At 38.8% G+C, this 17,568-nt stretch overlaps 1 protein-coding gene across 2 annotated transcripts in view; it reads right to left on the minus strand.

Annotated features, from left to right (window-relative positions):
* Positions 1-17,568, minus strand: part of ttc29 (tetratricopeptide repeat domain 29) — a 368,432-nt gene that overhangs the window by 190,819 nt on the left and 160,045 nt on the right. For both annotated transcript variants that reach the window (XM_072254722.1, XM_072254720.1), the window contains exon 7: positions 11,091-11,176. In XM_072254722.1, the coding sequence (XP_072110823.1) occupies positions 11,091-11,176 (86 nt within the window). The remainder of the gene's footprint in view (positions 1-11,090; positions 11,177-17,568) is intronic.

A 17,568-nucleotide genomic window follows, 5' to 3' on the forward strand; every position in this document is an offset into this window, starting at 1 on the left:
TTTCTCTAAAAGACCTGGCTGGTGGCGTAGTAGCATCAGTGCCAGCTCCCCTGCACGCTTTCCATCCGTGCTGGGTTACGAGCTGGTGATCTCTTTGGAAACGCACCCGGCAGAAGGCAATGGCAAACCACTGCTGTAACTTGCCCTGTACGCGGTTCCCCACTGCGTCAGAGAGGTGTGGAGGGAAATCGTCCGCTGACCGGAGAAACTCCCGATGCGATGTACCTTTTCTTTATTGCACTTTATCTGCATTGTGATTGTGTTACCTTGTTCTAATTCAATGCACTACGTAATGATCGATCCAATGAACAGTATACAAGACAAGCTAGGTATATGTGAGAATACTAAACTAATTCCAATTACCCTGAAGTAGACAAACTAAAGCAAAGTTTGGGTACAATTATTGTGGGTATGGAGAAATAGAATCTGGAAGACTGATATAAACTTTACCCCTCTGACACCTCTTCACTTCTTTCTCTTCCAAATAACTTTATAATGTGGAAATTTCATTGAGAAGCCCTTTGGCACTTCAAAGTAAGGAAGATTAAAGTTTCAAATTAACCGTATACTTTGAATTCACAATTGATTCACCATTGGATGCACTTTAGTTATGAGACATCAGAATTTCCTTTGGTGGGAATCAGATTAAATTTACATGAAGCTCAACCATTTCTGTGGCCCCATACTGATCCTATAGGTATCTCTTAAGTCAAATTTACAGGATTTTTGGTGTGCTCTCGGTATTTCAATCAGTAAAATTAAAATATTACAGGAGAACATATATCTTGTGATATTGATTTCACAGACCTGTTCTCAAGAGCCTCAAATCACTGATTCATTTTTTTCAGCCAAGTAGTACTACTAGCTCAATATTTTCCTTTAAGACTGTCCACTTCCATTTCTTATTCCCACTTGATCAGAAGGATATGTACACGAGTACTGAATGTTAATGCTTTTGACCTAATATTGTATGTTTTATAATAGACGAACTTCTAATTCTGGAAGGAAAACATTGTTAAAATATTGTTCTTTGCTTCATTGCTTACAACTATAAAATAAAGGCTTCCCATTGTCTGGAACAACTTTTAACAACACTGTTACAATATGGCATTCCTACTTTAGAACACTAAATTTAAATATGAAAAAAGTTATATTGAAATCTGGATCAATACAAAAGATAAGCAACACAAAAGTAAAAAGATTCATTCTGAAAGTAACTGTCACTGTTGCTTTCTTAATGTTGCATAGGACTATGAATGCCAACCCATCAAGCTATATTTATCCACACCAATGACTGCAGAGTTTATTGATTAAACAAATATGTTCCTCCCTGGAGAACAACCTCTCCTCCACTGATGGTTCTTCAACCTGTAGATCTGGCACTCCAGAGAGCTAGCCCAGCTTATCTCTGGCTTGTCTCTTCAGGTCATTGCGTTTATTTCAAGTACCCTCCACTGCCCTTGCAGTGGTGCGTACAAAACTGAGGTTTAAGAAATTGAATGATATTTTCATTGGGCTTGAAAGAGGATTTTAAAAAGCTTGAGCTTTATATCTGAAGAGAATTTATGATCCAATAACCTTCAAATTACTATGGTATTAGTATAAATATTAATATTTTGCTATTGTTGTTTTACAATTATAGCTGCCAAACAGTTTACTATATGATACAAATTCTGGCATTTATAATGAGATTATAACATAATATTGATTTCAGCACTAAATTTTAATTGCAACTTTAAATATCATAGTTGTAGAATTGTAGTGTCACTGGTATAGTTAAAGAGACCTCATGTGGTCCAAAATGAACACTATTTCAGTTTGAGGGATAGAGATTTGCATTAATAAATGATTTCAATAAGTCCTGCACTGGGCTTCAGGCCAGCTGGGGCCAGCACTGCAACGTAAGTACCTACTCTTAAAACATGTGCAGAGGGAATTCTACATACATCTATGGTTCAGTTGTGTATATCAGTAACACAAAAGGTTCCTTCATATGAGACAGTCTCAAAAAATTACTTATAACATTTCTACAAATATGCTAGGCTGCGTAAATGGTAAATGCTGCCTTCTGCTATCTAATATAAATTACACATTTGCTACATATGTTCTGATACTAATTCATTTTAACAATCTTCATTTCAAATTGTACATTTACATCCCACTTGAAAGGACTTCAAATCCTATAAATCAGACATACTGAGACATACATTAATGGTCAACAGCCATATATGGTTACAATTTTATGGCATTCTACCTCAATGGCATTTAAAATTTCATAGCCTCAAGGATGATTTCATTTTCAAATGAAAATTATCTGTGCAGATTTTTGTCAACCTTTTGAGATATGAGAGAAATAATCTTAATTTTTTATGTTAAATTTGGAGTAAAATGCATTGATATGCAATAAAAAAACATGGTGTGAATTGAGACATGCTTAGCATTTAATTCTAATCATGTGTTTATCAAAGTAAAAGTCTGCAATCCAATTAGCAGCACTAAGGACAATTCAACTGGTAAATAATTGTTTCATGTGGCAAACAGAGCAAACAGTCTTGTGATCAGGTCATCTAATTAGACTGGTCTAACTGCTGACACAAATTTTAGATTTTTGAAGGGTCAAGATTACAAAGAATATTGTCTATTTGCTATAGTCAAACTCAAATAACTGGACAAAGTTGACAATAGGTTCTCCAATTTTTACTCCTATTTTTGTGAATGGTTTATTGGATGGGGAGTAAGTGCATTGTGACATTCTTCAGAAATCAGTATTAGGGTCTTTGCTTTCTTTGATCTACATTGCTGAATAGACTTCATGGGCAAGCCACAACTTTAAAATTTATGGATGACATAAAACATGGCTTTTTATTGTGGACTGAGAAATTGACAGAGATAAATTTTGGTAGGAAGAATGAGGAGAGACAAAATATAATAAAATACAGTACACTGTTCTAAAAGGGGTGCAAGGGCAAAAAGATATGGGGTAATTGAGAGTGGGAGGGCAGCTAGAGATAGTTAATAAAGCAGACACAATTTTGGGTTTATCAATTAAGGTATAATGTATACAACTTGGGAAGATGTGCTGAAAATTTATATTACAGTGGTTATCAAATGGAGTACTGTGTACAGATTCGGTTGCCTTTTTATAGGAATGATGTGAACGTATTAGACAGGGCCCCAAAAAAAAAAATATATATATAAATGGCTCCTGTAATGAGGGAGACCAGTTACAAGGATAGTTTAGAGAAGTTAGAACTGTGTACTTTAGGCGCTGAGTAGAGGTCTGATAAAAACATATAAAGTGATGAATGGTCTAGATAGAATGCAGTGGGAACCATTTGAAATGGTAGAGTGACCAAGGACTAAAAGTTACTGTTAATAAAATAAAGGGGAACACAGTTAGTAGTGACATGAGGAAAAACCTCTTATTATATAGTGTGACTGGAATCTGAAATACATTGCTTGCAAATGTAGTGGAGGCAGGTTACACTGTAGATTTCAAAGAGAAAATGGATAAATACATAGTGAAGGAAAATTCTCTGAATTATATAGAAGAGCTCTGGGGATGGAACTGGTGAATAGCAGTGGCATGAATTGAATAGCATTTTTGTGTTCTGTAAGTAGTTATGGCAGGCAGTAGGCATGGAATTAATGTCACCCTCCTGTACGTAGCCATTCTATGATTTTGTAATGTACAACTTTGTCCAAGTACAGCTCTGTCCACATTTTAATTGTCTTCTAATTGCATGTCTCTTCCAAGCTGAGAGGTCCAGTATCATAACCCTACACAATTCTATTCGATAGATCATCAACAACAGTTACACAGGAAAGGTCTATAAACTTCTTGTTTTTTACTTTAGAGCAAGTTATATACTTCTGTTGAACCAGGAAACTCTTAGGTAAACCAGGCACTAAATCATTGAGGTAAGAATCCACAGGCTTGCTAAAGCTATTTACTTTAAGTGTTTATGATTATAAAATATAGGAGAAGCCAGAAAAGGAAATAAAGGAGCTAAGACAGGAACTTGACTGCCATATACTCTCATCTGAAAGTCAATCATCCAACAGGGAAAATCAAGGCAATCTTCTTGTCTTTCCTTTTATTTACCCAAACCCTTTTTGATCTCATTTTCAGATAGTCTTGAGAACGTTCAAGTTAAAGGCTAATAACATATTAAGGTATGTTAATATCTTAATATTATCACCATTCAGGGCCACAAACAGTCCTTCCGGGTGAGGTAACACTTCACATGTGGGTCTGTCAGGATCATCTACTGTATCTGGTGTTCTCAGTGCGGCATTCTCTACATTAGTGAGACCTAACATAGATTTTTCAACCACTTTGTCATGTACCTTTGCTCTGTCTGCATCAAGCCAACTATTTTAATACCACTGCCCATTCTCATGCCTACGTGTCAGTCCATGGCCTCTTTTACTGCCATGATGAGGCCACTCTTAGATTGGAGGAGCAACATCTCATATTCTGTCTGAGTAGCTGCTAACCTGAGCAAGAACACCAATTTTTCTAACTTCTGGTAATTTCTCCCCCTTCCCCTTCTCTCTTTTTCCACTCCAAACTTACCCCTTCTCATCTCCTCACCTGCTTATCACCTCCCACTGATGTCCCTCTCCTTCCCTTTCTCCTGTAGTCCAACTCTCTGCTCTTATCAGATTATTTCTTCTTCAGCCTTTTACCTTTTTGACCTATCACCTCCCAACTTCTCACTCCACCCCACCCCACACACCTTTGTATTCTGGCTTCTTCACCTGTCCTTTCCAGTCCCAATGAAGGAACTTAGCTCAAATCGTTGATTGTTTATTACGTTCCATTGATACTGTCTGACCTGTTGAGTTCCTCCAGCATTTTGTATGTATTACTCTGAAGTTCCACCATCTGCAGAATCTCTTATGTTTAATATATTAAGATCAGGTTTGTATTTTGTTTGTATAAGCCTATTTGCAAAGTTTCATGAGGAACCTAACTAATCATCCTGAAAGGATATCCCCTGGGTAAGTGTGGAACATTCAGCTAAATCTAATAGTGCATGAATGCAAACCCTGGTGGCAAAAAGATACCAAATCATGCTGTCAGCCTTTTAATGCTCCTTGCAGCACATTTAATTGTTATGTAAGAATTGCAGATCTATAAATAATTCTGTTTCAAAATATAGCTTACTTGGTTAAGTAGTAACTACTTGCTTAAGGTTTGCCTGTATCAGAGAGCCACTTTTAATCAGCATTACATTTGTTTTGCTGATCCCAGTTTTGACCCTCTCATCCCAGCCATACCTCTATATATTAACAATGTTGTGAGGGCAGCTGGAGAATATGCTCCAACAGTCCCTGAAACTTTGGCTTAAGATAGGGACCCAATATGTTTGAAGGACAGGAGAAGATAGAGGTGCAACACAGCTGTTATCTGTCAAGTAGGGTGCCGTGCACAATCCTAATTTGATGGAGGCAGACGTGAGAGCACGGAGGAACATCTGGTGAAACTTCTGAAATGCCTGTTTCGCTGCCGCTGCTACTGTGCGATCCAGAATCTCTGGAGGGGAAGGCCCCAAGTCCTCGGCTTTGCTTGATGCTCGGCGGCTGGGGCGGGGTTGAAGCGCTTGGCAGAGGATGGTGCTCGATGCTCTGTACCGAAGGGCTGGTTGGAGATGCGAAGTTTTCGGATGGACTCAGAGTTGGCTGTGGTCGGGTGCTTCCAGGGTGCTGCATCGGCAAGTTTGCGGCACTGGAGGTTCATGGCAGGGAGAGTTTCTCCCTTCTACCGTCTGCGTGAGATGATGGGCTATCGGGACTTTGAGACTTATTTTTTACCGTGCCCATGGTCTGCTCTTTATCAAATTACAGTATTGCTTTGCACTGTTGTAACTACATGTTATAATTATGTGGTTTTTGTCAGTTTTAGTCTTGGTCTGTCCTGTGTTTCTGCGATATCATACTGGAGGAACATTGTATCATTTCTTAATGCATGCATTTCTAAATGACAATAAACGAGGATTGAGTGCCTTCATAATCTAATCTAAATATATCCAACTAAATTCCTGGCTATGCTGGTGTACTCCTGCTGAATTTGCAAGAAGAAATTTAAGATTAGGAAGATAGCTCTGTTCTTAACTTTTTTCAATTCTAATCAGGAAACAACAGCTTCAGGTTGTTAGGAACACTGCTAGAAATACTGTTGTAGCATTGGCAGTAAAGAAATCAAGAAAGAGGATGTGTTACTAATTGTAATAGATTCAGAACATTTGCCACAAGGAACAGCAAATTACAATAGGATTGAGGCAATGGACTTTACTTCCAATGTTAGCGTCTGAGATAGAAACCATTTCAACATTCAAAATTAGTTTGGAAAATTAGATTGACATAAAGGGTTTGAAAGAAAAGGGGAAATGGATTGAAAAATGTGATTGTAAGTAATTGTTTGTTTAATGAATACACTCGAGCACTGAATACTTGAGTTGAAGAGCTTCTTTTGCATTTTAGGAGTATATCTTTCTTTCTAATAAAACCTGATTTCTCTCTCTTCTCTGATGTTTCTCACCCATTCCCTGCATTATCCTCCATAACCACCAAGGAGAAAATGAAGAAACTGGGTACAAGGGTGCAAGTTCTCTTTTGAGTACAGTGCTCTGGTCTGGGTGTTTGCTTTACTTTTATCATACAGTTATGTCAGTGGCAATAAACCACACACTAATGGCAATACATTAGTGCACTTACTGTAGTTCTCGGCTACCAAACCTAAAGGTAGGAATTCCCAAAATTATGTAACATTTGTGTTTTTATGGTATCCTTAGCATTATTGAAAGGGCTGTGTTGAAGGGGTAAGTGGTTGATAATTACACTTCTCAAGCTACAAGTTCACATCTAGCCCAACCTGTAGCCAATTTGGTTTGTTTTCTGAATTCATAGGGTTATAATTCAACAGCTCATGGGCTAGAGTTCTTACATTTTCATGGAGGTATTCAGAGCTTAACAAGATTAAATGAAGAAATTCTTGCTGTCGCTACTTCACAGTAAAGGCTCTAAGCAAGTTTAGTTGCTTGCCATTGGGAATTTTTTGTTTCCTTAAATTGTTCAGTCATTCCACTAGGGTTTGGTCTGACAACAAACACAGGTTTAATACTTTACCTAATGCCAGCCAGAAGGTGATTCTAACTGCAAGGTTTTGCAGATGTTCCTATCCAATAATCTATTCATAATTGATGAAACAGAGAGGTCAGATGTAATGGTTGCTTCTATTTCAGCAACAAATAAATGATTATTGACAAAACAAGCTAGTGCACTGCTGAACGTAAGCATACATGAAACCAGCAGCCACAGATGAGCTGTAATGGAAGGAGGTGTACAGCACATCAAATGGAGAATTTTGGGCATCTGTATTGTTTAGGAATGGAAGCCTGTGATGACATGGAGGAAATGGGAGTCGTAGGGAACATGAAAGATGCAAGGTGTATAACTGCCAAGGAGAAAATGAAGGAACTGCTAAAAGCAAGTGACTGGTGAGTGCAAGTGCAGAAAATATCCAGAGTTCTCTTTTGAAAATAGTGCTCTGGTCTGGGTGTCTGTTTTACTTTTATCTTACAGTTATGTCAATGGCAATATACTTTGCTGTCAAATTGAAATATCCTCTCAAGACCTCAAAATCATAGTATATGTATCTACATACTTCAGCACCAACCAGTACCTAGAACTAAACCTCCATTGGTGCACTGCACATTAGGAAATACCTTTATTCTCACACATCAGAAAGTTCTTTTTAATGCTGCATAGAATTATACATGAAAAATCACATTATTTTGAGCACATTACATTCTAAAATTAAATTCATAAGACATCTTCTATGACTGAAAAACATTCAAATCTTATGTACTTGGCAGGTTATTTTTTAAAAAAAATGCAGGGATTAAAGTCTTACATATTATTAATTTATTCTGTTTTTTTTTTCACTTGTAATTTTGACAATGAATTAATCAATGCTTCAAAATGAATCAAATAATGAAAGAGCATTTCTTAAAACTGGGAGTACGTTCAGATACCGGACCAAAAGAATTGTTATCAGATTCACAATAAAGAGAGTCCTACCAAATACCTTTTCAATTCTTGAAAACCTTCAAGCATATCTCATATAAAACATGATACCTCATCTTTGCAATGGCAATTTCTGACATTATAACAAAGAATAGAAACAAGTAGTACCATATTTTTTCTATTATATAAATAATCACAATTACAGAATTAAGCCCAAGAGGTAAGCAGGTGCCACATCTATGGTTCAACAAAATTGTTACTTTCTCATTTTATTTACATTTAATTTCACTGGAGTAATTTGCACTCTCTGATTAAATCAAACATGTAGAGTTTTGAATGTTTCTCTTATTCAGCTAGGTTTTGGTGAATTAAAAAAAACTTGTAATTTCATTGAACAAAATGCCGTACTTTTCATTAAAAGTTCTTTTTGTGAATGTTGTATTAAAGCAATTATTGTAAGATCACTGAATTATTGGGCTACCCAACAAATGCTTTAATCTAAATTGTAGAAATGTGTTAATTGCTGAATCGTGCAATGCAATTCACAATATCCTAGGTTATGTTTAAAAATATGGAAATTTTATGCTGAAGTTCAGCATAGATAAGTAACAAGTATAATCTTATATTTTTATATCATTAAATAGTTGTGAGATATTTTCTGTCATATTTTGTTGGACAAATGTAAGTGTTAGAAAGGGAAATATTGGGTTAGTCACAGATACCATGATCCAGGTAAATTGCTCTAATTCAGTTAAATAATGGATTCAATAGCATAGGCATATATTTCAGAAATTACTGTATGTGTCAATGCTTTTGTTTACACATCAAATGATGACTCAGATCATAAAAATATTGCACTAATTTTTAAAAATCACAAAATAAATCATATATTATTTTAAACAAACTATATACAATGATACTGTGAACATTCTATTTAGTAGCAAATATCTTCAATAAGCATTCTTCCTCGATATTCAATTGTAGCTATGTTTCTGTACTTGAATGGGAAAACACTAATGAGGTAACAGTGGGAGGAAATGGTTGTCTTTTACAACAGCTGTTGCTGTTAGATCCTGACTGTAGCCTTCCGTAGAAAGACAGCCTGAGGTGGGCACATTACAACAGGATAACGGAGATGAAACTCTGATGGAAAAGCAGGGAAACAACCACAGAGACCCCAGAGCACAGACCCCAGGAGTCTTGAGCTGCATGGCAGGACCTCTTTAGCATGTCCCTGAGGCTTGGCCTGGCAATGAACAGCATATTACCACAAGGCAAAGTAGAAAGCTAGCAAGCTCAGTATAATGATAAGCAGATGTCCTAAGGGAGGAGGGAACTATGATCTAAAGCCTCTATACATCTGAGCTCCACTCAGAAGGAGAGATGATTAATATAATAAAATATAAATGTAAATTATACACAATGGTTCTTAAAAATAAAACATTTGCTTTTTTTCTTTGTTGACATTATTGGATTCTACGGTATATTCTATGTTAAGTATTCATTGGCAACATTGTACAATGCAAACATAAAAGACTTCAATAAAATTACAGTATGCAAATAAATAATGCTGCAAAGTTAAATCTAGGAACTATTAGGTAATTAAAATATTAAATATTGTGTTACTTAAGATGAACTTTGCTTGCATGTGGGCAGTGTTGCTTATTCTTTCACTAACAAAATAAAGCATAGATTGTTTCTGTTTGCTAAATTTCCAAAAATTTTGATATTAGCAATATAGCAAAATGAAGTTTGATCTATTGTAATATTTACCAGGGACACTTCCTTGATACATACACAGAAAAAGCACAAATTATTTTGATATAATTGAACACTTAAATATATTGTTCATCGATAAACAGTAAAAATTGTATCTCGCTACTTCTGTCTGTTTTTCTCTGTGCTCAAACTTTCCTGCTCCCCCTATTTTTTGCCTCATTTTTTGCAGTTTTATTCTGTGTGTAAACACTTTTGCATTTATTTTCCTGCATTCCATAGACTTTGTTTTCCCCAGATTTCCTGTGCGGTCTCCATTCTCTTCTGTTTGTCTCTCACATTTCTCCGCATTTCTTAGACACGTATGTGTCTTTAAAAAGTTATCCAATTTGTACTAATTTTAAAGACAAGCACAAAGAGAAATCACAATCAAGAATTACCAAGATGTATAGGGTTCTCAACCCATAATTAGCTAGAATAATAGCCAATGGAGAAGGAGAATTCAGAAACCATCAAAAAACTGCTCTAATAAATCTCAGTGGCAGAAAACAGAAAGTGGGGTTGCTACTTCGGCTAGGAGAGAACTGGGAATTATAGATACCTGAAAGAAAGTACTATATCCTAGGTAGTCACTGTCCACTTCTTTTCTTCCTTTGCAGCATAGTTTGCCTTATCCTTGTAAGAATCTATATTTCTTTTGGAGTTCCACCCTGGTTTTATAACACACTTGCTCTGTTTACTCTACTTAACAGATTTTTCTTCAATTCTTTTGTACATTAACAAGATCTCTGATAAAAACATTACTGTAAATACACAAAATCCAATAAAAAGAGCTATGGAAGCTATAAAGATAAACTGCAATACAAAATGAAATAAAAATTAAGTACAATCAACAGCCCTCTCAACAACATACCAACTTAACTTTTACATTAGTTTTCATTTTAACTATCAGAATACTAATGTGATACATCATCAAAAAATGAACTATGTACTTGTACTAAACAATTATGGATATATTTTGGCCTGGAAATTTGTGCAAGGAGCATCACTGTTTACTTTTCAGCACCACACAGATGGATATCAGTTATTTTCAAAGTGAAAAGCAGCTGCAATGATTTTGGATCAATTCACCTCTTTCCAGAAATGCTAGAAATTAAGTACATTTTTAAAGTTAATAGGAATAAGGAACACCATGTTAACTAAAACTCCTTCTTAAAGTGTTTACAGGACAGCAAATATATTCATGTTTTCATTGCCAGTTCATTGCTCAAAAATGTAATGTACTGAACAAAGGTTGAATGTTCAAAGAGCCAAAGATCAAATACCAACGTAGTACTTACAGCTATTGCTGTGTCTGGTTCTCCAGTACTGAGATAACCTAAAGCCACTCGATATAAGGCTGCTAGTTCCATCTTTCTATCGCCCCCTGGTGGAAAGAAATGCAAGTGTTTCCAATTTTATTTAGTTGTCTCAAAACTCAAAATCTAAATTTGCTTGAGTTACGAACCAAATATATTGAACTAGAAGTTTATTCATAATACCTGATCTTCTTTATACATTATGAGGATGAAGTTAAAAGGATTTATGTTAAATTCACAGTCATAATAACACAAGAGATAGAAGCAGAAATGCTAATATCACATCTCATTACTTGTTCCATTGTTCAATGGGATCATGGCTTATCTGGTTTTGCCTCATCCACATTTCCACATCTGTTTTCACAAGTCTTGACTCCTCTATATTCCAAAAATCTATTGAACTTCAAATATGTTCATTGCTTCACTCTCCACAGCTCTTTAAGTAAACAATTCCAAAGATTTATTGACAAGAAGTTACTCTTAAAAGGGTGCAACACACACAAAATGCTGGAGGATCTCAGCAGGCCAGATAGCATCTGTGGAAAAAAGCAAAGAATAGACATTTCGGACTCAGACCCTTCTTCAGGACTGGAAAAAAAGATGAGAAGTTAGAACAAGAAGGAAAGAGGAAGAAATACAAGGTGGTAGGTGGTGGGTGAAACTGGGAGTGGGAGAGGGGTGAAGTAAAGAGCTGGGAAGTCAATTGGTGAAAGAGGTAAAGGGCTGGGGAAGGGGGGAATCTGACTGGAGAGTGTAGAAGACCATGGAAGAAAAGGAAGGGGAGGAGCACCAGAGGGAGGTGATGGGCAGATAAGGAGATAAGGTGAGAGAGGGAAACAGAATTAGGGGAATGGTGAAGGGGGGCATTATCAGAAGTTCGAGAAATTGATGTTCATGCCATCAGGTTGAAGGCTACCCAAACGGAATACAAGGTGTTGCTCCTCCATCCTGAGTGTGGTCTCTTTGCAGCAGTAGAGGAGCCATAGACTGATTTTTCAGAATGGGAAAGGGAAGTAGAATTGAAATGGGTGGTCATCAGGAGATTCCACATTTTCTGGTGGACAGAGTGTAGTTGCTCTGTGAAGCAGTTTCCCAATCTACGTTACATCTCATCGATATACAGAGGCGACACTGGCAGCCCCAGATACCGTAGATGACCCCAACAGACTAACAGGTGAAGTGTCGCCTCAGCTGGAAGGACTGTTTGGGCCTCGAATGGTAGTGAGGAAGGAGGTATAGGGGTAGGTATGGCACTTGTTCCACTTGCAAGGATAAGTATCAGGAAGGAGATCAGTGGGGAGAGAGGAATGGAGAAGGGAATTACGAAGGGAGCGATCCCTGTGGAATGTAGAAAGCGGGGGGAGGGAAAGATGTGCTTGGTGGTGGGATCCTATTGGAGATGGTGGAAATTACAGAGAATTATGTGCTGGATGCGAAGGTAATGGGGAGGTAGGTGAGGACAAGAGGAACCCTATCTTAGGTGGGGTAGTGGGAAGATGGGGTCAGGGCAGATGTGCACAAAATGGAAGAGATGCAATTGACGGCAGCATGAATGGTGGAGGAAGGGAAGCCCCCTTCTTTGAAGGAGGATCTCTTACTAGTTCTGGAATGAAAAGCCTCATCCTAAGAGCAGATGCAGCTGAGACGGAGGATCTCTTAAATGGGTGGTCACTTATTCTGAACTGCTTAGTTTAGTCACAAGTATCCAGCATTTCATAGTTCCTTTTTCACAGGCCCTCACCAATTTAAAGAGTTACTGACCCCCTTTCTATTGCATTGATGTTTGATGACTGTGGATGACTATGGGAATAAAGCTCAAACAGCATACAGTCATTTGCAAATTGCTTCAATCATGATTCAACTGGGTTTTGTGCAAGACAGAAGAGAGGTGGGGTGGGTAGGAGTGGCTAGAAACATTAAAAACATTTGAGACTCAAACATGCAGCTCTTATCTGCTCCAACAGAAGTTAGTGGAAGGACTGGAATGGTTGTGACACTAGTAGTAATTTGGAAACTTCCATCTGGAGTTCCTGCACTAACTTCTTGTAATCACAATAAACAGTGTATCATTTTTTCTTTTGTCAATATTGTTTCCAAGGTGAACTTTGACATCTAACTCTCTCCTCAGAATATTCCGTTGCCTGTTTCTTGACAGCAGTTGCAGCTCATCATTCAAAATTACACTGAGTTCTATCAGCTGACATTGCTTCCTACATGTAGGAAGCAATACAGGACTTCACGCATCTCACTGTGATCAATCAAGAAATCAGGAAATATGCCATGTTTCTGTTTTCAGAATAATAACTTAAAATCCAGTAACACTCTCAGGTCAGCACTCACCACTTGACTGTTTTATGGACCATCTCAAGGTAACGAACAAGTTCAATTTTTATGGATATCCACAGTATGATTTTGTCCACAAGGTGGAAAATACACAAAATTCACTTGATGTGGGAACCATACCTCCACAGCTTTGCAAGTTATGGCATCAGAAACACACAAGGCCAATAAGAAAGAATAACCATTAAAAGTGAAGAGAGAAAAGAAACTAGTTCTGCCAATCATAGGACAAACACATGTCCATACTTTGGACTTTTGAATTTAATAATATGGCAGCTCATTCATATGTAGGCGCATTCAAAAGTTGGCTGTTTAGGAACACCCTGTCCAACTATCATGTAATGTTTTAAAAAGTTACTTTCTTCCTAATGTAACCTTATTTATTAGTATTTTAAATATGACATCAATGGATCTGGGGTTGAGAAGGAAAACAGCTTCAAGTTCCTTGGCATCCACATCACCAAGGGCCTCACGTGGTCTGTACACACCAGCTGTGTGCTGAAAAAGGCACAACATCACCTCTTTCACATAAGTCAGTTGAGGATGTTCGGCATAGGCCCACAAATCTTAAGAACTTCCTACAGGGGCACAACTGGGAGCATCCTGACTGGCTGCATCACTACCTGGTATGGGAACTGTACCTCCCTCAATCGCATGATTCTGTAGAGTGATGCGGATAGCCCAGTGCATCTGTAGTTGTGAACTTCCCATGATTCAGGACATTTACAAAGATGGGTGTGAGAAAAGGGCCTGAAGGATCACTGGGGACCTGAGTCACCCCAACCACAATCTATTCCAGTTGCTACCATCCGGCAAACAGTACCACAGCATAAAAGCCAGGACCAACAGGCTCCGGGACAGCTTCTTCCACCAGGCCTGCAGACTGATTAACTTAGGCTGTTCTGAGTGTATTTCTATATTACTTTGATTGTCCCATTTATTATAAATAATTATAAATTATATAGGAAGTGAGCAAGATAAAGAATGGTAGGGTGAAGGAACCATGGGTGACAAGTGAGGTGGAAAATCTAGACAAGTGGAGGAAGGCAGCATACATGAGGTTTAGGAAGCAAGGATCAGGTGGGTCTATTGAGGAATATAGGGTGGCAAGAAAGGAGCTTAAGAAGGGGCTGAGAAGAGGAAGAAGGGGGCATGAGAAGGCCTTGGTGAGTAGGGTAAAGGAAAACCCTAAGGCATTCTTCAATCATGTGAAGAACAAAAGGATGACAGGAGTGAACGTAGGACGGATTAGAGATAAAGGTGGGAAGATGTGCCTGGAGGCTGTGGAAGTGAGCAAGGTCCTCAATGAATACTTCTCTTCGGTATTCACCAATGAGAGGGAACTTGATGACGGTGAGGACAATATGAGTGAGGTTGGTGTTCTGCAGCATGTAGATATTAAGGGAGAGGAGGTGTTGGAGTTGTTAAAATACATTAGGACATTTAAGCCCCCGGGGCCTGACGGAATATTCCCCAGGCTGCTCCACAAGGCAAGGGAGGAGATTGCTGAGCCTCTGGCTAGGATCTTTATGTCCTCGTCCACGGGAATGGTACCAGAGGATTGGAGGGAGGCGAATGTTGTCCCCTTGTGCAAAAAAGGTAATAGGGATAGTCTGGGTAATTATAGACCAGTGAGCCTTACGTCTGTGGTGGGAAAGCTGTTGGAAAAGATTCTTAGAGATAGGATCTTCGGGCATTTAGAGAATCATGGTCTGATCAGAGGCAGTCAGCATGGCTTTGTGAAGGGCAGATCGTGTCTAACAAACCTTTTAGAGTTCTTTGAGGAGGTGACCAGGCATATAGATGAGGGTAGTGCAGCAGATGTGATCTACATGGATTTTAGTAAGGCATTTGACAAGGTTCCACACGGTAGGCTTATTCAGAAAGTCAGAAGGCATAGAATCCAGGGAAGTTTGGCCAGGTGGATTCAGAATTGGCTTGCCTGCAGAAGGCAGAGGGTCGTGGTGGAGGGAGTACATTGAGATTGGAGGATTGTGACTAGTGGTGTCCCACAAGGATCTGTTTTGGAACCTCTACTCTTCATGATTTTTATTAACGACCCGGATGTGGGGGTAGAAGGGTGGGTTGGCAAGTTTGCAGACGACACAAAGGTTGGTGGTGTTGTAGATAGTGTAGAGGATTGTCGAAGGTTGTAGAGAGACATTGATAGGATGCAGAAGTGGGCTGAGAAGTGGCAGATAGAGTTCAATCCAGAGAACTGTGAGGTGGTACACTTTGGAAGGACAAACTCCAAGGCAGAGTCCAAAGTAAATGGCAGGATACTTGGTAGTGTGGAGGAGCAGAGGGATCTGGGGGTATATGTCCACAGATCACTGAAAGTTGCCTCACAGGTAGATAGGGTAGGTAAGAAAGCTTATGGGGTGTTAGCTTTCATAAGTCGAGGGATAGAGTTTAAGAGTCGCAATGTAATGATGCAGCTCTATAAAACTCTGGTTAGGCCGCACTTGGAATAGTGTGTCCATTTCTGGTCGCCTCACTATAGGAAGGACGTGGAAGCATTGGAAAGGGTACAGAGGAGATTTACCAGGATGCCGTCTGGTTTAGAGAGTATGGATTATGATCAGAAATTAAGGGAGCTAGGGTTTTACTCTTTGGAGAGAAAGAGAATGAGAGGAGACATGATAGAGATGTATAAGATATTAAGAGGAATAGATAGCGTGGATAGCCAGCACCTCTTCCCCAGGGCACCACTGCTCAATACAAGAGGACATGGCTTCAAGATAAGGGATGGGAAGTTCAAGGGGGATTTTAGAGGAAGGATTTTTACTCAGAGAGTGGTTGGTGCGTGGAAATGCACTGCCTGAGTCAGTGGTAGAGGCAGATACACTAGTGAAGTTTAAGAGACAGTTGGACAGGTGTATGGAGGAATTTAAGGTGGGGAGTTATATGGGAGGCAGGGTTTGAGGGTCGGCACAACATTGTGGGCCAAAGGGCCAATAATGTGCTGTATTATTCTATGTTCTATAAATTACTATGATTGCACATTGTACATTTAGATGGAGACGTATCATAAAGATTTTTACTCCTCATGTATGTGAAGGATGTAAGAAATAAAGTCAATTCAATTCAGTCTGTTACCTTCTTTGCACTAAATTTCCATGCTGACAAAATATCCACCCTTCACATTATTTAAGCTACAGTCTTTGTAATCACTCTGAACAGTAGCAAAATACTAATGTTTGTAATTCCAATTGCTCACTCCACCTCAGCTGGAAGTATTTCACTACCTATTCAGATTAATCAGTTTTAGCTGACCATCTTTTTAATTGTTAACAGCCACTCTCTAATTTTAGCTACCCCTAACATGGGAAACAGACACCATTTCTCTTTCCTACATCTCTCATAATAATTACATACCTATCCCTAACAATAATGGTGGTTTATTTTTGGCTAACACAGAAACTAACTAAAATTAAGTTCTAAGTGCAAAACTTGATTAAATACTTCCAGTTAACACACACAAAATGCTAGAGCAACTCAGCAGGCCAGGCAGCATCTATAGAAAAGAGTAAAAGTCTGCATTTCAGGCTGAGAACCCTCATCAGTGCTGGAAAAGGAGATCAGAAGTCAGATTAAAAAGGTGGAAGAAGGAGAGAAAGAAATTGGCATTGACCTCCCACATCATGAAGACCCTGGAGAGACTTGTTCTGGAGCTGCTCCGGCCTATGGTCAGGCCACACTTAGATCCCCTCCAGTTCGCCTACCAGCCCCGACTAGGAGTTGAGGATGCCATCGTCTACCTGCTGAACCATGTCTACGCCCACCTGGACAAGCCAGCGAGCACTGTGAGGGTCATGTTTTTTGACTTCTCCAGTACATTCAACACCATCCGCCCTGCTCTGCTGGGAGAGAAGCCGACAGCGATGCAGGTGAATGCTTTCCTGGTGTCATGGATTCTTGATTACCTGACTGGCAGACCACAGTACGTGTGCTTGTAACACTGTGTGTCCAACAGAGTGATCAGCAGCACTGGGGCTCCACTGGGGACTGTCTTGTCTCCCTTTCTCTTCATCATTTACACCTCGGACTTCAACTATTGCACAGAGTCTTGTCATCTTCATAAGTTTTCTGATGACTCTGCCATAGTTGGATGCATCAG

Source organism: Mobula birostris, chromosome 4 (assembly GCF_030028105.1).
Source record: "Mobula birostris isolate sMobBir1 chromosome 4, sMobBir1.hap1, whole genome shotgun sequence".
NCBI classification, from domain to species: Eukaryota; Metazoa; Chordata; class Chondrichthyes; order Myliobatiformes; family Myliobatidae; genus Mobula; species Mobula birostris.